This window comes from Schistocerca cancellata, chromosome 1 (genome assembly GCF_023864275.1).
Source record: "Schistocerca cancellata isolate TAMUIC-IGC-003103 chromosome 1, iqSchCanc2.1, whole genome shotgun sequence".
Classification (NCBI taxonomy): domain Eukaryota; kingdom Metazoa; phylum Arthropoda; class Insecta; order Orthoptera; family Acrididae; genus Schistocerca; species Schistocerca cancellata.
This window is the reverse complement of record NC_064626.1, coordinates 1,124,281,101-1,124,303,513: the sequence shown is the minus strand read 5'-3', so window position 1 is coordinate 1,124,303,513 and position 22,413 is coordinate 1,124,281,101. Positions and strand designations below refer to the sequence as shown.

The following is a 22,413-nucleotide window of genomic DNA, read 5'->3' as shown; positions in this document are numbered from 1 at the left end:
CTGTATCCACACAAAAATATGATGTATGGCCCCACTTCATCACAAGAGACGCAAAGATCTGTCTTCACTACACAGTGTCCTTCTTCCCCTTCACTGTTTATATCTACAGCTTTCTCAACAGCTGCTTTAATGTCCTCCTTGCACTCAACTTCAAGAGCACTGAGGAGTGTTCTTTTGTAATCACTGAATCCAGTAACTGATGCAGGCACGTCCATCATGCCACAAAACAAATTTTCGCCTTCTCTGCCTGCACCTAAGCATCTCAAGGCGTAACAAAATGTTGTATTCACCTCATACATCTTCTCATGGAGAGCCGAAGTCTTGAAATGAACATCTTGTTTACAAACTTTACACAAAGTATGTATATTGCCTACAATGACAATTCTTTCACTGTCATCATAAAGTCTAAGGCCCTTTGATCCACAATTACTACATGAACATGAAACATTAATCATATAGGCAAGTATTTCTAATTCAGTTAACTAAAATCCACTGGAAAAGCCGTGGTTTAGATTGTATGCAGCATCACCAATTCCTTCACAAATTTTCTTCTTCGATGAACTCAGTGACTTAGCCGAAACTTGTTCTTTACACTTAGGAGCAGCATCTGTAACACTGTTATTTAAATATCCTGCACCTTTTACTAGTGAAATTCGACATTTCCTCACTTTTTTGAATATGCGTTTCGACCCATTTCCAGCAAAACAGGTTGATATATGCAAAACTAAAAACTGAAATAAGTTTGAAGCATGTACTGTGCAGAAGAACCACGTTGAAATCAAAGGAAGTCTAGACTTATCTGCAGTTCCTTTTGGTAGTGTGAACGAAAAATTTATGCACAAAAAGTTACTAGCATAGAGAAGGTGTGGATCACAGCAGAGAAAGTAAGGGCATAGCATGCACAGACGCCCAAATAACCTTTTCTAAAAGATATTTCTAGTCAGAATTCAATTATGAAACTCTGCATGTTATTCTTAAAGAATCAATATAATAAACTGTGCGGTAACGAAACTTTGAATTTTGTCACAATTTTGCCCTATATCAGCCCTTAAAAAATTATATGCACATTTCAAAGCTATATACCCAGATGTAAATATTGATTTCTCAAACCTCTGTGAGTTGTGGTCAAAACACTGTCTTCATGCCAATGCGAGTCATACCAATGCTGTTTGTTTGTGTGTCTCACACTATACTAAGTTGTATGCTGTAAATCGAAAGAACTAAAGCCCCTGTCACCTAGGACGGCGCTTCCGCACATAGGGGCGGACTAGACAGGAGGGGGGTTGGGGGGGGCGGATGAGAACTGCACATGCGCAACTGCATTGCTGACTAGTGTCAGGCTCGTTTGTCTATGGTTTGCATTTGTATTAGACGGTCAAATCTATGAGGGGAAAAATAAATATTGAAGCCAATTTCGATCAATCGTCATGAGACAAATATTAATTCACGTCTTGACCGACGTTGCATCCACTGCTCCACAGACTTACTCTGCATGACGTCGGGGGGCGAGAACAGCTGACACAGCTTTGTGAAGACGTGAAGTACACTTTTTCTCAAAATGATTATTGTCTGATAATAAGGTCACTGGAACTGCTTGCAATAATTACTATTTACTGCATATTGAACTGCATTAGAAGTAAAAATTTAATACACAACAAAACTAACTTCAACTACAAACCGAAATCTTTATATCCGCTTGGCAACTGCTTTTTTTTAAAAAAAAAAAAAATGTGTAAGGTGTGTGTGTGGACGTGTTTGACAGTAGTTAAGTGTAATCGCTCTGCATAGGAAAGCATTAGTCGTAATGAAAGACGTCTACATTTGGAAATATCGGTCTTCTCATTAATTTATCCAGTAGCATATTCTCGCGTGCTATTAAAGCATACAGTATGGTGGGAAAGGGTTAACATCTGCTTGGGGAATATTTTGAGCTAGGAATTTCTCATTATTATGTATGCATCTGATATGTTAACAAACACATTTTTTAAACCACGAGTCTTTCAAGCTAAGAAATATTATTACTTTCTTCCAAAGTCCATATCGTAATACCATTGTCACTTCTATTTGGGTCTGTTTCTGAACAATATGATTGTAAATTTACAATGATACATTGAAGGCTTATATCTATGATTACTTCCCTGTCAAATTCTTCTCTCTGAAGCTTTCCAGCATGCCGCACGGACAGTGCTCATGATGAAGGTGGAATGTTGTCTATTGCCTCATTGCCTGTTGTCTCATGAACAAGCGACTCACTGTTGTTACCTCAAATGTTTTGTTTTTTCTCTCACATAGCCTTAAAACCCTTTGCCCCAATTAAAATCTGAGGGGCTACACTGACAGTGACACGGGGTAAACGCAAAACTATGTGACCCCATTCACGTGCAAGGAAGTCAAGCTTGTACGTTCTGTCATGTGACTCGTATAATTAACGAACTTCAGGAGATCAGCATAGGTCTGATTTATACGGTGCTTAATATACCTGTTTTTAAGTGTGTAAAAAATATCCGCATTTCTGGAGCTTGTACCTGATGTTTTACGTATAATTGGCAATAGCCCACTTCGAAGGGAGGTATGACAATAGTTGTGAATCACGTCACGAACACGACAGCGTTCATTTCCGAATGGTAACCACAGCTGATTTTCTTACACATAAATACAAGTTTATTCTCAGAAACATAACCAGAAGAAGAGTTGGAATGCACAATGATTATTCAGGAACCTATTCCTATGAGAACTTTAAAACTGCCAGTACCATCACTCATTTTCCAGCAGATCTTCTGCCAATGATTCTAATTGGGCCATGTTTCATCAAGGTAATACTCAGCTGAACTACCTTCTTTCTCTTGTATCGTGAATCTTTATATTAGATATAGTTCATGCTGAGCCTATGCCACTTCTTTGAACTAAAAACTGTCTTCTTAACATATCTGAAACCAATGTCTTTTAAAATTCTTTACATTGACGAAGCCGCATAACTGTAACACGCTTCACTGCTGTTGGGCATTCATCATTCACATTAAGCACTTTAAAACATCGTTGGTAAATCCATCCATTTGTGTTACACGTTCCTTGTGATTTCCAGGCGACTAGAAACCAGTTGTTTCTATGGTTCTTACAGCTCGGACACTTTCGTTTACAGTTCTCTTCCAGTTCTCTTGCCGACACCACATTGTTCTAAAGTCCGTTCTTGTGCCTTAAATTGTAAACAGTAGGAGACCTGGTTTGAATTCACGTTTGAAAAAGTTATAAATGAGGTAAATAATCCGCCTGCCAGCTTGTAAAGCACTTCACATTTATTGCCATCACATGACTGTTTTTTTAATCGCACTTTAACATTTACAGATACACATTCACAGCTATACTGCCAAAAGAAAAAATAGGAAAAAACTTGACAGTTGAATGAATAATTCGGCTGTCGCAGAGTACGGCAAACAGTGCAGCAAGTAGGAGCGAGATTCTCGCTCTCTAGCTATAACTCACTGCTAGCCACCCGGAAAGAGAGTGAATATTATTGGCTGGCAGTGGCTAGTGGAGGGGGGTGCACAGAACTGGTGAAAATTTGGCCGCCTTCTTACATGCCGCGAACTTCAATAAAATGTAAAGAAGACACTTTACCATCACGTAAGCACTGTGTAGCGTTTGTTACGTGCAATTCTGCACTTCCAGCATGTTTCATAGGTGCATATCCCTACTGTGCATCTTCGGCAAGACCGATTGCATTGACGAAATTATAAACAAGTGTTGGTTAACCACGGATAGGGTAGTTCTAGAGACATAACAAATTCTAGAGATCATTCCATTGAGGTGTTTGCATCGATTTTACAACAACTCCTTCTACACTCATGTATCATCCAGTATCACCTCACAGATCTTTAAAAATCACTAAAGAAGATCTCAGAGTAAATGAATATCTTGTTTGTGATGACTGTGTTACCACTTAGGATGAAGTACAGGGATTTCTCTGGAATAGCTCACAGAATACAATTCACCCGTTTATAACTTACAACACTGACACAAATACTGATCAAATACTCATGTGACATACTGGGTGACAATTATTGAACTATATGAAATAAAATCGTCATAACTTCTGAACGGTTTGCGGTAGGACGTTCAAACTGCATTCTTGGCTGCAGGGTATGTTGGGAATTGGTGTTTGCAAGGGCACACGCTTTGTTGTTGTCGGCCACTTGCACGTGCAAATGTCACGGTACAGCATGCCTGAGTGTATAGCACTTGTGAAAGGCTAATATGCAAGCAATAACAGCCCAACTGCGGATCAAACGAAGTTTGTGGCCGTGTGTAAGCGGAAGACAACCGGTCAAAGAGTGATAACAATCAAGAATTTGATCCACAAATTTTAGATAATGGGTAAGTTTGTAATGACAGAGTGCCCATGTCAGTCATTGAAAAAGGTAAAAATGCCTGAAAAGATCGATAAGAAACGCACTGTGTTTCAGACCAGCCCCAGGAAATCAATCAGACAATCTGCACAACAGGTGGAAATCAACAGGTTGACACTGCGACAAAGTGTTCTTGAACACATGCATCTCTACCCATGCAAAATTCAAACCCATCAGCCATTAAGCCCCAGGGCTATGGAACAACAGTTATGTTTCTCTAACACTATCATCCACAAAATTGACGAAAAGGGCTAGCATGTCATTATGGCTTGGTTTAAGGACAAAGTGCACTTTCATTTGGATGGGTTCGTCAATAAACAAAATAGGCGCATTTCACGATCGAGAAATCTCTTCACCCTCAGTGTGTGACTGTGTGGTGTCCAATGTTCGGTCACGGAATAATCGGTGTGATACTCCTTGATGGATTGGTGACAATCGAATTGTACACGAAGGTTTTAGAAGATAATTTCATCCCCATTATCCATAGTGCCCCTGATTTCGATAAATTGTGGTTCACGCAAGATGGAGCTCGATCCCATCGAAGCAGGAGAGTGTTTGATGTCCTGGAAGAGCCCTTAGGGAACGCATTCTGCCTCTGGGGTACACAGAGGTTACTGGCATGGGTCTCAACTGGCCGCCATACTCTCTGGATCAGCACAATGAGACTCCTTTTTGCGCAGCTTAATATAAGGTATACAGCAATAATGCCAAAACCATTGCTCAGCTCAAAACAGACATGCAACAGGCCATCGACAGCATTGATGTTCCGACACTTCAGTGTGTCATGCAGAATTTCGCTATTTGTTTGTGCCACATAATCACCAATAACGGCAGGCATATCGAACATGTCATAACCTAAATCCAAATATCTGTAGGGACACGTCCGTCTTGAATGAAGTGTGTGTACGCAGTAGTTTGTAACTAATTTATGTGATTTTCATATATTTCAATAGCTGTCACCCTGTATGTGCAACTATGTGATTGAATTAAGTATGATACAGTGTGTGTGTGTTTGTGTGTGTGTATTCTTTCCAGTATAAATTCATACACTTTTTGAAATGTCACTTTCCGGCTTCATCGCACATTTACCACATTCGAGATGAAAATGCTGCCCTATACAAAAATGGAAATAGTTTCATGAATCTGTCCCACAATAAGGAAGGTTTTGAATGGCATTATTTTGCAACAGAACAACTGTTGTAGTGCAAGGAAAATATTTCTTCATGTATCTATGACTACATATCGGTTTCCCATCATTACTTAGACATCGCCAAGGCTGCAATAATGTCACACCAGATACTTGTGTTATCAGAAAATGTGAAATTCTCAGAAGATTACATCTAGTGACACTACTGGAAGAACATAATGTTTACCTTCATCAATCTGGAAAAAATTAACGATTTAATTCTAAATTCCCTTTTCACTGAGGCTTCATATTACCACTACAGTAATATAAACCTTATTTTCATATATTACTTATGAATGCATATTTTAATAATCTGTGTTTCATATTTATATGCTATCTTCTGCATTTTGATAGGATACTGATGTTGGCAAAATAAATTTTTGAGCACGATGTATTTGATGTGCCATCTTCATATGAGATTTTACCGTGTTTAAAATACTATACTGAAACAATAGAATATCTTTTCTTAAGAAAAATGAAGATGGGGTGCTTTAAGATACCCAAGGTGAAAAGTCAAGGGCAGTTACCTTGATTATGAAAATTCTTAGAAACCTCCAAGGTTGCATATCAGTGTAAAACCCTACTCCTTAGCTTTTCAGGGATACTAGTTTCATTGCTGTACCTGGATAGAATCAGAAATATAGACATTTATGCTCAACCATACACATGTAAATCTCACACTATTCCCAAACTTTGCAGACCTGCAACTTTCTTAGCAGTTATCATACACTTCTGCAAACTGGCAATTCTCCATCTCTTATCTGGATCATTGGATTCACCAAATCTGAAATGGTCAGATTGAAAATGTTACTTTTCATTACTGAATTAACGTGGACTCACCCACATATGGAAATGTATGACATAGAGTCAGGAAATATTCTTTGAACAGACAAGTCTCATGTTATTTTGCATAGTGCTGTAAATGTATAGAACTGTTGTCCAATAGGTTCTACTCTGCCATATGTTGTGCAGGACAGGAACGTCCGCTGCACTTAACTTATGGATTGGGCACAGTTTAAGGCGCCACGTCACGAACTGCGCGGCCACTCCCGCCGGAGGTTCAGTCCTCCCTTGGACATGGGTGTGCGTCTTGTTCTTAGCATAAGTTACTTTAAGTTAGTTTACCTAGTGTGTATGTCTAGTAACTCACAAACATTTTAACATTTTAAACTTAGCTTTTCTGTATGACCATTGTAGGGGTAATTATGAGCAGACCTTAACTAAGGAACAAACTTTTCAAACTATCAGACAGATATTAAGATAATGTCGTACCTGCGGATTCGGAGCAAAACGAATGTGCTTCATCATTGGGCTTGACTCACTCGCCTGCAACAGAAAGACACACACAATTAGGTTTCAGATTTCGGTAAATTACAGTACATTGGATGTTCTTAATTAATAGTGAAACCTAACATGGTTGAAAGTATGTGAAAACAGAAGCGAAAACGTTCCTGTAAATATTGGTCTGCAGTACAATTTCGATACAATTGTGACTGTGTAGCTACAAGTCACTAATCTCTTGTTTTTCTGAAAACATCATTATGGCTTATTCATTGGACTCAATAAATAGTGTGCAATAGTAGACAGCAGTGTGAGAATGAGCCCAAATCGCTGGCTCCTCATCTCTCAGTACTTTTTGACTGGTGTCATCTTCTAGCTTTACATGTCATATTGAAGGTCACTAATGACACATGGCAAGGGCACCTGGGGAGTGGGGGATAGGAGTGGAGGGAAGAAAATCCAGTGTGAACTGAGGTCCCTCCCACCCTCCCCCCATTTTGTTCTAAAAAAGTAGGAACCATTTAAGTTCTGTGCTCTGTAGGGGGATGATCCTATGATCAATTTCTTGTTTATTACTGTAACAAATTAATGTTTCAAAAAGGACCCATATGACCAGAGGGTGTCACAACATGACACTAGCACAGAGAAACATTAAAATTGTATTCCAACAATCAATAAGTGTTGTGCCATAACAAAGGGGCGGCTATAGCCAAACTTCCACATATTTTACTTACATTGTTTGGAAGTCATGGAATTTCCACCGCTTGAAGATCACACGTGGTTCAAGAATCGTGAAAGAAGGTTGTATACATGGAAGAACCCAGGAGATACTAGAAGGTTTCAGATAGATTATATAATGGTAAGACAGAGATTTAGGAACCAGGTTTTCAATTGTAAGACATTTCCAGGGCAGATGTGGACTGTAGATTAAAACTGAAGAATCTGCAAAAAGGTGGAAATTTAAGGAGATGGGACCTGGATAAACTGAAAGAACTAGAGGTTGTACAGAGTTTCAGGGAGAGCATAAGGGAACAATTGACAGGAATGGGGGAAAGAAATACACTAGAAGAAGAATGGGTAGCTTCGAGGGATGCAATAGTGAAGGCAGCAGAGGATCGAGTAGGTAAAAATACGAGGGCTAGTAGAAATCCTTGGGTAACAAAAGAGATACTGAATTTAATTGATGAAAAGAGAAAATACAAAAATGCACAGTAAATGAAGCAGGCAAAAAGGAATACAAACGTCTCAAAAATATGATCGATAGGAAGTGCAAAATAGCTAAGCAGGGTTGGCTAGAGGACAAATTTAAGGATGTAGATGCTTATCTCACGAAGGGTAAGATAAATACTGCCTACAGGAAAATTAAAGAGATCTTTGGAGAAAAGAGAACCACTTGCATGAATATCAAGAGCACAGGTGGAAACCCAGTTCTAAGCAAAGAAGGGAAAGCAGAAAGGTGGAAGGAGTATATAGAGGGTCTATACAAGGGCGAAGTACTTGAAGACAATATTATGGAAATGGAAGAGGATGTAGATGACGATGAAATGGGAGATACAATACTGCGTAAAGAGTTTGACACAGCACTGAAAGACCTGAGTTGAAACAAGGCCCCAGGAGTAGACAACATTCTATTAGAACTACTGACGGCCTCGGGAGAGCCAGTCCTGACAAAACTCTACCATCTGGCGAGCAAGATGTATGAGACAGGCGAAATACCCTCAGACTTCAAGAAGAATATAATAATTCCAATCCCAAAGAAAGCAGGTTTTGACAGATGTGAAAATTACCGAACTATCAGTTTAATAAATCACAGCTGCAAAATACTAACACAAATTCTTTACAGACCAATGGAAAAACTGGTGGAAGCCGACCTCGGGGAAGATCAGTTTGGATTCCGTAGAAATGTTGGAACACGACTTATCTTAGAAGAAAGATTAAGGAAAGGCAAACCTACGTTTCTAGCATTTGTAGACTTAGAGAAAGCTTTTGACAATGTTGACTGGAATACTCTCTTTCATATTCTGAAGGTGGCAAGGGTAAAATACAGGGAGCAAAAGGCTATTTACAATTTGTATAGAAACCAGATGGCAGTTATAAGAGTTGAGGGACATGAAACAGAAGCAGTGGATGGGAAGGGAGTGAGACAGAGTTGTAGCCTGTCCCCTATGCTATTTAATCTGTATATTGAGCAAGCAGTAAAGGAAACAAAAGAAAAGTTCGGAGTAGGTATCAAAATCCATGGAGAAGAAATAAAAACTTTGAGGTTTGCCAATGACATTGTAATTCTGTCATAGACAGTAAAGGACTTGGAAGAGCAGTTGAACAGAATGGACAGTGTCTTGAAAGGAGGGTATAAGATGAGCATCAACGAAAGCAAAACGAGGGTAATGGAATGTAGTCGAATTAAGTCGGGTGATGCTGAGGGAATTAGATTAGGAAATGAGACACTTAAAGGAGTAAAGGAGTTTTGCTATTTGGGGAGGAAAATAACTGATGATGGTCGAAATAGAGAGGATATAAAATGTAAACTGGCAATGGCAAGGAAAGTGTTTCTGAAGAAGAGAAATTTGTTAACGTTGAGTATTGATTTAAGTGTCAGGAAGTCGTTTCTGAAAGTATTTGTATGGAGTGTAGCCATGTATGGAAGTGAAAAATGTATGGTAATAGTTTAGACAAGAAGAGAATAGAAGCTTTCGAAATGTGGTGCTACAGAAGAATGCTGAAGATTAGATGGATAGATCAAGGGATCACCAATTTAGTACTGGAGGGCAGCATGGAGGGTAGAAACCGTAGAGCGAGACCAAGAGATGAATACACTAAGCAGATTCAGAAGGATGTAGGCTGCAGTAGGTACTGGCAGATGAAGAAGCTTGCACAGGATAGAGTAGCATGGAGAGCTGCATCAAACCAGTCTCAGGACTGAAGACCACAACAACATAGATCACACATTCTCAACAGTGCCAAATCATGTTCTTCACCCCTGGTATGGAAAGGGGGGCAATACTCTTGCTGTTGTTTTGCCAAATGGCAAACAGTCTGAACACTATTCTATAATGTTCGGTGCCCACAAAGCCATGTAGATATTTGTATTACAACCTATTAATGTTATCCGATATTTACTTAACCAAGACATATAATAAAATGCACACACAAATGGCATATATTCAAACACTCTTGTGATATAATTATGTGCATGTTTGTACTCCACAATGATGGCCAATATGATATGAATGTGTGTTGAGCGCCAGTTCCCATGTGCTATCCTTGACACTAGATGCATGTTACGAGGCAGAGATAAGGATGCTGTGCAGTGCCTCAGATGAGGAGGAACAAAATTATACTAGATTAATAACAAAAAATTTTCATTCTAAGCTACATTTTAACATTTATCGATAAATCACTCTCCCAGTTGCATGAGAACTGTCAAAGGCTAACCATGACATCGCAAATAATATTGTTTATGGTTATCTGCAACTTAAACAAGAGCTCCTGTAAACATGTTGGTTTAGAGATGGTGCACAAAACTCCTCATAGATCAGAGGAAACCATCACTCAGCACTACTAATCACTTTTATTATCGATGCAAGAAGAAAATGAAATGTATTAATTAAATGTAGGCATACAACTGCAATCTTACTTAAGTGTCTTCATATACCTTGCTATATGTAAGAGATTATAAAGAAAGAAGTGCAGCTGTAAAAGTTCCATGCATGCTAATGGAATTGCATGTTCACCACGATGACCGAATGGATGAAGTAGCCCTGTCACAAGAGCCTTGTAGTTACCAACTGGTCCTGTATTTATACTTGAAACTGGCACAACAGGAATCGCTCACTAGTGCCTAATAACAAACACTGATAAGACAAAACATTGTGACCACCACCAACTACGATGCTGGATGTCACCTGGCGGCATTACAGGCACGTGATGCAGTAACAAAAGTATGAAATCAGAACAGACACAGATGGGGAATCACACTAGTGAAGATATTGGCTGCAAATGGTGAAATCCACTGAGATAAGAGACTTTGACACAGGGCAGATTATTATTACACAGAGCCTGTGTACGAGTTTCTCAAAAACGGAGAAGCTGGTTGAATATTCATATGCTACTATTGTGAGTATCTATGGAAAGAGGTAGAAGGGCATTGAAACTACCACAAGGCACTAAATCGTTGGAAGTCACCGACTATTCACAGAACGTGGGGTTTGGAGACTCGTCTGCTCTGTAAAGTAGGTTAGATATTGATCTCTGACATCTCCATGCATCATACGTTGTTGAACATGGAACTCTGCAGCAACCCACATGTTGACCAAACAACATCATCAATTACGATTGCAGAGGACATGGGACCATCAATATTCGACCTTCAGTGAATAGAAAAGTGTCAGCTCTTCAGGTGAATCACGTTCTTTCCACAGTAGCTCGATGGTCGTCTCCGAAAACGTCGTCATCGAGGTGAACAGCCCCTCAAAATGTGCAGCATGCCAGGGATGCAGGCTGCGGGGAACACTATTATGCTATGGCAGACATTCTCCAGCACTTGCATGGGATCTGTGGGGGTAATCAAAGACACTCTGACAGCTGCGAACCATGTGTACCTATTCAAGCTTGATGTGTTCCCCGACAGCGATGTCATTTTTTAGCAATATAATTGTCATTGTTTGGGAGCCAAAAGTGTGCTTCAGTGGTTTGATTAGCACTATAGTAAACTCACATTGATGTCTCGGCGACCAAATGCGCCGGATGTAAATCCTATTGAGCCCACTAGGTTGCTGTTGGGCGCAGTCTCTGTGTACGCAAGTCAGCAGCCCATTGTTTATGCGAATTACGTGACCTGAGCATAGATATCTAATGCCACATACCTACAAAAACCTACCAACAAACTCTAGGATCCCTGATACGCAGAATTACTGATGTATTTCGTTCCAAAGATGGACAAATAAGCTATTGGAACAGATAGCATGCACTCTTCTGAGGGTGTGAAGATTACTCATCTATATGCTGGCACAAAAATTGTGGGAATTAACTCTAAAATAATGCAGCTGGACAGTCTTATGAATGTGGTAACTAGAAATAATGAGATTTTGGGGTGGCTGGATGTTAAAATCCTGCAATGTGAACTACATGTCAATGACAAGGTTGAAGAAGTCATCACAAAACTAATTGATATATATGTGGATATGTCAATTCAATATCTAAGGCACTTGACTATCATCGCCACCCCAAGTCTCAGAAATGGTTTAGTATAGGATGTTATATCGATGGCAAACCATAAAGTTATCAAAGCGCAAAAAGCTTTCAGGGGAAATTAAGGTTGCTAAGATTAACACAGCTGCAACAAGAACAATCTCTCTAGAAATTTCTAAACCAGTAACTGAAAATCTGAATAGACTCTCATGAACTACAGATGGAGGCAGAAGAGTAGAAAGAGGTGAAGAATAATAATAAGAAGGAGAACAAAGCACAATTACAAACAACAATAACAAACGTGAGGATAGATAGTTAGACACCATGTATGTGGTCAGTAAGAATGAACAATATATGCTATGTTCAACTTAGGCTGGAGCTATGTTCAACTTAGGCTGGAGTATAGATTTGGAATATGAAGCTAATACTCTTAAAAACTTCAAGTTGTGACAACTATCTGCCTAAAGAGAAGCAAGCATATGCTGAAATATTACGTATGAGTAACGCATATAGGAAACACAAGGACCATAAATGATAGATAAAAGGTTTTATAGGTAAGAAATATACAAATTGTTCTGGGTAACGACAAGCACCGGCCTCATGATCAAGAACATACACTGACTATGAGCGCACCACAACAGGAGTGGCCTCTAGCCGAAGAGAATATAAGCGCCGCTCCTTCCAGGTTCGGCCGGACTGTAGAAGACGCACACTTGTAGAGAAAGACTAGAAGAGAGGCACTATAAAAGCCATGACTTGTGACCCATATGAACTTGTGGGATTAACTTTGTGTGATTGACATTGTATGCAGTGAAGGACATTGATTATTTGCATGTCGTCAACTGCTTGCAACAACTCGTTGTAAATACAAAGATTAAATACTGTCATTTCAATAACTGTAATGAAATCCATTAATATCGTTTGCTTGTATGTTGTGTAGCTGTCCGAGAAAACAGCATCCTAGGCACCCTATAGGATACAAGAGGGCAGGATTCCACATTAGCGACGAGTTATCAGAAGAACCCAGTGCCTGGCGGCTAGCGAACTTTTTTTTTCTTTCTGCTGGTGCCTTAATTTTGTCTTCTCTTTTCTTTACAGGGACGTTTACTTGCTTTAACAGTTTCTTTTGATGATCATTGTTTTCAGGTGACCATTGCAGATATTTTCTTTTCTTTTGTACGTATTTTTCTTGCTTGCCTTGTCTGTTTCTTGCTTTTGTCTCTTCCAAAATGACCACCCCGACAATCCCACCCACTGCTCAGGCGCCACAGTTGCAATCATTAGATGCAACACAGTTAATGCAGTTGTTTCAGTTCCAGACGCTGCATATATCTATGCTGCACTGCACGCCCGATGGACCAAGCACCACATACAGCAACAAATAATGCTTTACTGCCTTTTCGACAGTTTCATGGACAAAAAGAAGAATGGCTTGAGCGCTTCTACCAATTCGAGGCACGCACACACACACACACACACACACACACACACACACACACACACACATACACACACATCAAAAACAGTTTTTCTTCACCCTGTTTCCTAAAACTCCTGAGGATAGCCGTTGACTTTGGATATTGTATCACAGGAACAGTCCCTTTGACAGACAACCACCGCCCCAACGGTAATGGCAGGACGTCGACTGCCGTGGGGACAGCCGCTGCAAGGGATAGAGAAGACAAAAGGGTAGCATTCATCATGCACGGTCATCTGCGGCAGAACTGGGCCAGCAGTAACAGGGGATACCGACCAACATCGAGCTGCGGTTTTCAGCACCAGCGCCTGATGATGCCGTGCCAAATCACGGACGACACGGCACAGCAGAGGGCTCAAGGCAATGCTCTGCGTTGCTGCACCAGACTCCTTTCATTATAATGACCAATGGCATGACACAGAATCCTCCTTCACGATACCCGCTATTAACATAACCTACGCTTGCATGACCTGTCGCAGTCAACAAGATATCTGCTACTGCCCTTACTACCCAACCTAACTATCGCAGAGTTTTTTTTCCCTTGGCCCTTGTTTTGTCACTTCTTTCCCCTCTGTCCTTCGAGCCGCTACACTTTGTTTGACTTTCAACGCAATCTATCGCCAGATGAGCATGTATTAATTGTTTACCTTAACCAGACGTACGCAAACATCACAGTACCCACATCCTGCGAGACCTCAACTTAGTGAATACTTTCCCTTATGCAGAGATGGCAGATCTTTTGTGTTCGTCATCATGCCCGGGTGGGCATGGAGGGCTCCACCTCTCAGTATCACATACACAAGGTATAAAGGGAGAGTGCTCTGCTGGAGTTGTCACTTGTACTCAACCCATTCATGTGAAAAGATTTCCGACGTGATTATGACCACACAACAGCAATTAACAGACTTTGAACGTGGTATGATAGCTCGAGCTAGACACATGGGGCATTCCATTTCGGAAATCATTAGCGAATTCAGTATTCCATGCTCCACAGTTTCAAGAGTGTTCTGGATTGTTAAATTTCAGGAATTACGTCTCACCACTGACAACGTCATTGGTGACAGCTTCACTTAACGAGCGAAAAACGGTTTTTGCGTAAAGTTGTCAATACTAACAGACAAGCAACACTGCATAAATTAACCGCAAATATCAATGTGTGATGTACGAGGAGTGCATCCGTAATGTCTTTAGAGCAAAATTTGGCGTTAATGGACTACGGCAGCATACGACCGACGTAATTCCCTTTGTTGACAGCAGTCATCGCCTGCAGCGTCTCTCCTGGGCTCGTGGCGATATCGGTTGGACGCTAGATGACTGGAGAACCGTGGTCCGGTCAGATGAGTCCCAATTTAGATTTGTAATAGCTCATGGTAAGGTTGTGGTGTGGTGCAGGCACACGGAACCATGCACCCAGGTTATCAATAAGTCACTGTGCAAGTTGGTGGTGGCTGCATAATGGCGTGGGGTGTGTTTACATGGAATGGATTGGATCCTGTGGTCCAACTGAAACGATGATTGACTAGAAACGCTTATGCTTGGCTACTTGGAGACCATTTGCTGCCATTCAGTCACAGCATGTTCCCAAACAATTATAGAATTTTTATGGATAACATTGCGCAATGTAACCAGGCCACAATTGTTTGTGATCTGTTTGAAGAATATTCTGGACAGTTCGAGAGGATGGTTTGGCCACCCATCTAACATTTATGTGAAATAATCGAGAGGTCGGCTCGTGCACAAAGTCTTGCACCAGCAATACTTTCGCAGTTATGGACAGATACAGAGGTAGCTTGATTCAAGATTTCAGTAACAGACTTCCAGTGACTTATTGGGTCCATGCCATGCTGGGGAAAAGGAGGTCCGACACAGTATTAGGAGGCTTCCCATAACTTTTGTCACCTCAGTGCAGGTGAAGACAGCATGGGCAACATGTGATTCCATTGTGTCACGCATAAAAATTTCATCGCTGTTTGAGAACATGAAGTCCATTAATGGCTGCAAATAGTCTCCAAGTAGCCGGACATAACCATTTCCTGTCAATGATCGTTTAAGCTGGACGAGAGGATGCAGTACATTCCATGTAAACACAGGCCACACCATTATGGAGCCAGTGGTAACTTGCACAGTGTCTTTTTGACAACTTGGGTCAATGGCTTAATGGGATCTGCACCACACTCGTACCCTAACATCAGCTCTTACCATCTTAAATCGGGACTCATCTGACCAGTCCAGGGTTTTCCAGTTGTCTAGGGCCCAACCGATATTGTCAGTAGCCCAGGAGAGGAGCTGCAGGCGATGGCGTGCTGTTAAAAAAGGGCTTTCGAGACGGTCGTCTGCTGCCATAGCCCACTAACGCTAATATTCCGCCGAACTATCTTAAAGGATATATTTGTCGTATGTCCCAGACTGATATCTCCAGTTATTTCATGCAGTGGTATTGTTCGTTAGCACTAACAACTCTTGAAGATAACCACTTCTTGATCGTTAAGTGAAGTCCGTCAGCCACTGTTTCTCAGTTGTTAGAGGTAATGCCTGTAATTTGGTATTCCTGGCACACTCTTGACCTGGTGGAATTGGGCTATTGATTTCCCTAACGACTTTTGAAATGGAATTTGCAATGTGTCTACCTCTAACTACCATTCCACGTTCAGTGTGGTAATTTCCATCGTACGAATATAATCACGTCGGAAACCTTCCCACATGAAACACCTGAGTACAAAAGACAGCTCCGCCAATGCACTGTCCTTTTATACCTCATGTACTCACGACTACCGCCTTAGGTATATGTGCATATCTCTATCCCATGACTTTTGTCACCTCAGTGCACGTGACGCAGCTGCATGATTCTGGATGGCCAAGTGGATAACACAGTGATGCAGAAGATCCTAGACTTACTGAGAGAGAGCAGCCTGTATGTAGAGATGGGCAGCTGGTGATATGTCAGGTTCCTGGAGATGCTGCAACGATTACCATCCAACTCTTATGGATCTGAACGTATTAAAGGGGTCCGTACCTCTAGGTGATTTTGGGACTGCTGAGATCTTTCATGGCAGTGAGTATGGCTGCCTGGAGGCACCAACTCCATATTCCAATGGCAGACATGTTTCCGGCCAATGTTGTAGAACAACATACTGCAGTCTTGGTATGTAACTCTACTGCCACCGTACAATTCTGAATTGTTTTAGTAGACGTTTCTTAGCCATAATGCGATCATTTCACTCGAACTAAGTTACCAACAGTAGATATATGGGGACATGTGAAAACAAAAATAATATATAGACGGCCTTGAACTAGATGCTTACATTGGTCTGATGTTATAACTAAAAGTTTATGAGTCACATGACTAGTGTACTGAAAATTTTTGTGGATGAATACAGAGGGCGCCCTGTTTTCATAGCTAGAATGACACTACAAACGTTCTAAAATATATCAAGGGTTATTCAGAGTTACTACCATAAGACAAGACTATGAAGACGTGAACAAGATAAGTTTGTAAAGGAATCTTTGGGAGAAATGGGTAGAGATATCACCTAAGTTATACAATCCCAGTATGTTTGGTACAGTAGACGAGCACTTCTTACATTCAGGAGAAAATGCTCTTTCTGCCAGTATATCCCAAATAAGCCAGCAAAGTACAGCATCATGTTACTGGTGGTTTCTGACAACGAAGAAAGTTGTGGGTGGAATATTCAGCCATATACCGGGAAAAGACTGGGTAGTGACCATGAAAAGACCCAAAGATTAAAGGCTGTACCTGACTTGTCTTTTGGCTTGAAAGGGCATAACATTAAGTGTGGCAAATTTATCACCTTCTACAAACTCGAGCAAATGTGATAAGAGAAGTATCACAGTGATTTGAAATATGTTTGCTTTTGTTCTACCGTATTAATTTATTGCAGTAACCGGTTTTCAGCTAACAAAGCCGCTATCAGACATGTACTGCAACATCATAGATGTATTCATTAGTTGGCGTGCTCACAAAGGAGTCACCTCCACCAAGACCGTAAACAATGTGATCAAGGAGTTTTAAGAAACAGGTGAATTAGGTGGTGCAGTAGGGAAAGGGGAAAAGAGAGATAGGAAACCCATTCCCATAGCAGTTGACGATGAAGTTGCGGCAGCTATAGCCATCTGTGCAACACCTGCTTCAAATTCTGCTGTCAGTACTCAAGCTGTGTCATGGTATTTCTCTCTACACTCGTCAACAGATGAAAAGATTTTGTTACGTATTTTACACTTCTGTCCCTACAAGATTCAGAATGCAGATCAAGTGTCCTAATGTGTTGCTGGGTGGAAAAATTTGAAGGATATGTAGAAAGCAAATATAACAAAACCAATCAACACGCAGCGGTGTTGCCTCAGCTATGTTAGGTACTTCCAGAAAAAATGTTAAGTGGAAATGAAATATGAGGGTTGACTGAAAAATAATGCCTCCACCTGCGCAACTCTTCAACAGTTGGCAGTATTGGCATGGGGCAAGTACTGGCTTGTTTCGTAGCCTCTTCTCTACAGCTCCAGTTGGCGCGAAGCCTTAGCATTTAACGGTTGTGTTGCTGCAGTGCAATGTGTGGAACCCTTCGCAGACGGTCGGGCAATGTGATTTAAGCCACATGCAGTCATTGAATTCTTGACAGCAGAAGGTGTCACCCCTAAGGAGATTCATCATAGAATGAAAGCAGTTTATGGTGATTGTGTTGATGTAAGTATTGTGCGTCGTTGGACGAGTAAGTTTAAAGATGTAGAGGCAGGAACATCTGACCTGCGTGACAAACAGAGTTGGATGTGCCGGGACAGCAACCACCGAGTTACAACAGCAAAATGGTGACAGATTCATTCAGGATGATCGTCGTATCACTCAGAGAGAAATTGCAAGCACAATCGGCATTTCACCAGAACGTGAGGGTCATATTATTGCTTTGTTTGTCTATCGGAAGATCTGTGCACAATGGGTACCCCAGATGCTGACTCCTGAAATGAAAGTGCACAGACTTGAAATTTGCCAGGAACTCCTCTCACGTAACGAGAATGAATTTGACGCCTTTCTTCATTCAATTGTGACAGGAGACAAAATGTTGGTACACCATTACGACCCGGAGACGAAACGTCAGTCTATGGAATATCGACACAAACACTCGCCCCAGAAACAGAAATTTGAAAGCGCTGCCCTCAGCTGGAAAAATCATGGCTTCAGTGTTCTGTGACACAGATGTTGTTATCCGTGTTGATTTCCTTGATTGTTGAACAACAGTAAATTCAGAGTGTTACATCACAACGCTGCAAACTCTGAAACGTTGGCTAACAACGGTCCGAAATGAAATTCTGAATTCACCACCACATAGCATCCTCCACACAGTCCAGATTTAGCACTGTCTGACTTCCATCTGTTCCTGATAAAGACAATCTGCGAGGACATCATTATGCTTCTGAGGAAGACATTGAGAGAACTGTGAGACTGTGGTTGTGGAAATAGCGTCAACTTCTTCCATGACTACGAAGTCTTTCGCGACGGAGCCCTCCCATAAAAAGTTCTCGGTTTACTTGCCGCGTCAAATTTGGATAAAATCCCAAGCTTTCGATGACTACCTCCGTCATCTTCATCGGTGCAACGACCAGCAAGATTGGCAGAGTCCTGAGCCGGCAGGGAATCAGACCAGTCTTGCGGCCACCCAGGAAGATTAAGGAAATGCTGCGACCCGTGAAAGATAATCTTGGTCTGAGAGTACTGGGAATTGACAGCATTCCTTGTGAGTGTGGGAATAATTATGTGGGCCAGTCTATAAGAACTGTTGCCGATCGCTGTGTGGAACATCAGCGTCACCTGAGATACAGGTACCTAGAAAAATCAGCGGTGGCTGAGCACAGTTTGTTAAATAAACATAAGATTTTATTCGATGAAACAAGACTACTTGCTCACGCTTAAAACTATTGGGACTCTGTCATCAGGGAAGCAGTTGAAATTAGACTCCGTGAAAATAATTTCATCAGAGACTCCAGTTATGCACTCACAAATGCATGGAAGCACGCGACTGGTAAAGAAAGAGCACAGAGGGAGACTTCACACATTCCTCGTAGTTCTCTGCCTGTTGCGATGGATGGCGCTGCAAGCAATCCTGGATAAAGCATGCAAACAAAATCGATGGATATAGAGGCCGCCACCTCAGTAGTCGCCGGTTTCACTGTGACGTCATCCAGCCAATGAGAAGCCGTCCACTGCTTATAAAAGCGGAAGCCTCACCGGTCCACGACAGTCAGTTTTACCCCTGACAAAGATGACGGAGGTAGTCATCGAAAGCTTGGGATTTTATCCAAATTTGACACGGCAAGTAAACCGAGAACTTTTTATGCAAGGACTTCTTCCACGATGGTTGCAGAAAAATTGTTCATCGTTGGCAGAAATTTATCCAGTTGGCTGGTGATTATGTGCAAAAGTGAATATTGGTAATTAAAGATCACATTCTAAAGATTATTTCTGCATTTGGTTTATTAAAATATTCCCATCCAAACCCAATTAACGAAGGTGGAGGAAGAAATGGAGATAGAGAAATAGTAGCCCAGCTGGAATATGAATTTCGCGCACGGAAGGTATGTGTGATAAAATACAAATTTTCACAGTACTTCGACTTCAAATTACACTACACGAAGAGCAAAACATCTATTAGAAGAACATGGTATATTAGTGACACCAAATCCAAAACCAAGTAAGACATGTTGTAAAAAGCTGTTCAACATGTACATGATTTTTATTGTGATTGCAATGTTAGCCATGAGATATCATCAATAAAAGACTTTGTGCTGCGAGAAAAAATGGAATTAGAACACAAAGCAGAAGCACCTAGGTTTGCACAATCTTAAAGACAGATGTAGGGCAAAATGGATTCTTGTACCTAAACATGTATATGCCTAAATTTATTACAGATAGAATAGTATAAATTGAGACTATTATGTAGAACATAATGCCCGATACCCTGTGCAGTTTTTGTTTGAAAATGCACATCGACATACATTTTATAAGAATTTGAATTTTTAATGTACCTTTTCGTATAAACTAGTCAAACAACAAAACTGGAATCCAACAGTTTATATTTGCATAAGAGGCAAATAAAACGTGTGGAACAGATTTTTGTTTAATATCACAGTCGATATGAAATTAATTTTTCAGTTTTGTGTTACCCAGAACTGTTTTATTTTTCTCAAGTTTTAAAAGAGTACATTTCTCAGAGGGAAGATAATGAACTATTGCTGCACAGGATTATGCAGTAATTAATCTTAAGAACTATGCCAAATTTCAGGATGTTAGCTTTTATATTTTCTGAGAAAAGACACATTATAAGTCAAAAAAGTTGGTTTACTGCAAATAGCATTTACAGTCTTTATTTCAGTTTTTGACAATATTGCCATACCTATAGTGACTAATGCTGTCCATATCCATAATCTTTATTCTCTTCTTCGTCCTCCTAGAGTAATCCCTTCCCCCGTCATCTTTGCCTAGCCAACGTTTGCATTTTTTCTTCTGCTGCCTGGGCTTTGTCCAGTCATGCTTCATGGATGCTTCTCAATATCTTCAGTGTGAATGCACCTGAGTGGAACCTAGTCTCTGTTGGCACTTAATCCTACCTAAATTGCCACTACTGAAACTGGACAGGCATCACATTCAACTACATTCCTGGAAATTGAAATAAGAACACCGTGAATTCATTGTCCCAGGAAGGGGAAACTTTATTGACACATTCCTGGGGTCAGATACATCACATGATCACACTGACAGAACCACAGGCACATAGACACAGGAAACAGAGCATGCACAATGTCGGCACTAGTACAGTGTATATCCACCTTTCGCAGCAATGCAGGCTGCTATTCTGCCATGGAGACGATCGTAGAGATGCTGGATGTAGTCCTGTGGAACGGCTTGCCATGCCATTTCCACCTGGCGCCTCAGTTGGACCAGTGTTCGTGCTGGACGTGCAGACCGCGTGAGACGACGCTTCATCCAGTCCCAAACATGCTCAATGGGGGACAGATCCAGAGATCTTGCTGGCCAGGGTAGTTGACTTACACCTTCTAGAGCACGTTGGGTGGCACGGGATACATGCGGACGTGCATTGTCCTGTTGGAACAGCAAGTTCCCTTGCCAGTCTAGGAATGGTAGAATGATGGGTTCGATGACGGTTTGGATGTACCGTGCACTATTCAGTGTCCCCTCGACGATCACCAGTGGTGTACGGCCAGTGTAGGAGATCGCTCCCCACACCATGATGCCGGGTGTTGGCCCTGTGTGCCTCGGTCGTATGCAGTCCTGATTGTGGCGCTCACCTGCACGGCGCCAAACACGCATACGACCATCATTGGCACCAAGGCAGAAGCGACTCTCATCGCCGAAGACGACACGTCTCCATTCGTCCCTCCATTCACACCTGTCGCGACACCACTGGAGGCGGGCTGCACGATGTTGGGGCATGAGCGGAAGACGGAGTAACGGTGTGCGGGACCGTAGCCCAGCTTCATGGAGACGGTTGCGAATGGTCCTCGCCAATACCCCAGGAGCAACAGTGTCCCTAATTTGCTGGGAAGTGGCGGTGCGGTCCCCTACGGCACTGCGTAGGATCCTACGGTCTTGGCATGCATCCGTGCGTCGCTGCGGTCCGGTCCCAGGTCGACGGGCACGTGCACCTTCTGCCGACCACTGGCGACAACATCGATGTACTGTGGAGACCTCACGCCCCACGTGTTGAGCAATTCGGCGGTACGTCCACCCGGCCTCCCGCATGCCCACTATACGCCCTCGCTCAAAGTCCATCAACTGCACATACGGTTCACGTCCACGCTGTCGCGGCATGCTACCAGTGTTAAAGACTGCGATGGAGCTCCGTATGCCA

At 41.6% G+C, this 22,413-nt stretch overlaps 1 protein-coding gene across 3 annotated transcripts in view; it reads right to left on the bottom strand.

Moving 5' to 3' along the window:
- Nucleotides 1-22,413, bottom strand: part of LOC126092467 (caspase-6-like) — a 231,855-nt gene that overhangs the window by 54,711 nt on the left and 154,731 nt on the right. For 2 of the 3 annotated variants that reach the window (XM_049908074.1, XM_049908092.1), the window contains one exon: nucleotides 6,862-6,915. The exons of the other annotated variant lie outside the window; for it this stretch is intronic. In XM_049908074.1, the coding sequence (XP_049764031.1) occupies nucleotides 6,862-6,915 (54 nt within the window). The remainder of the gene's footprint in view (nucleotides 1-6,861; nucleotides 6,916-22,413) is intronic. 3 annotated transcript variants of the gene reach the window in all.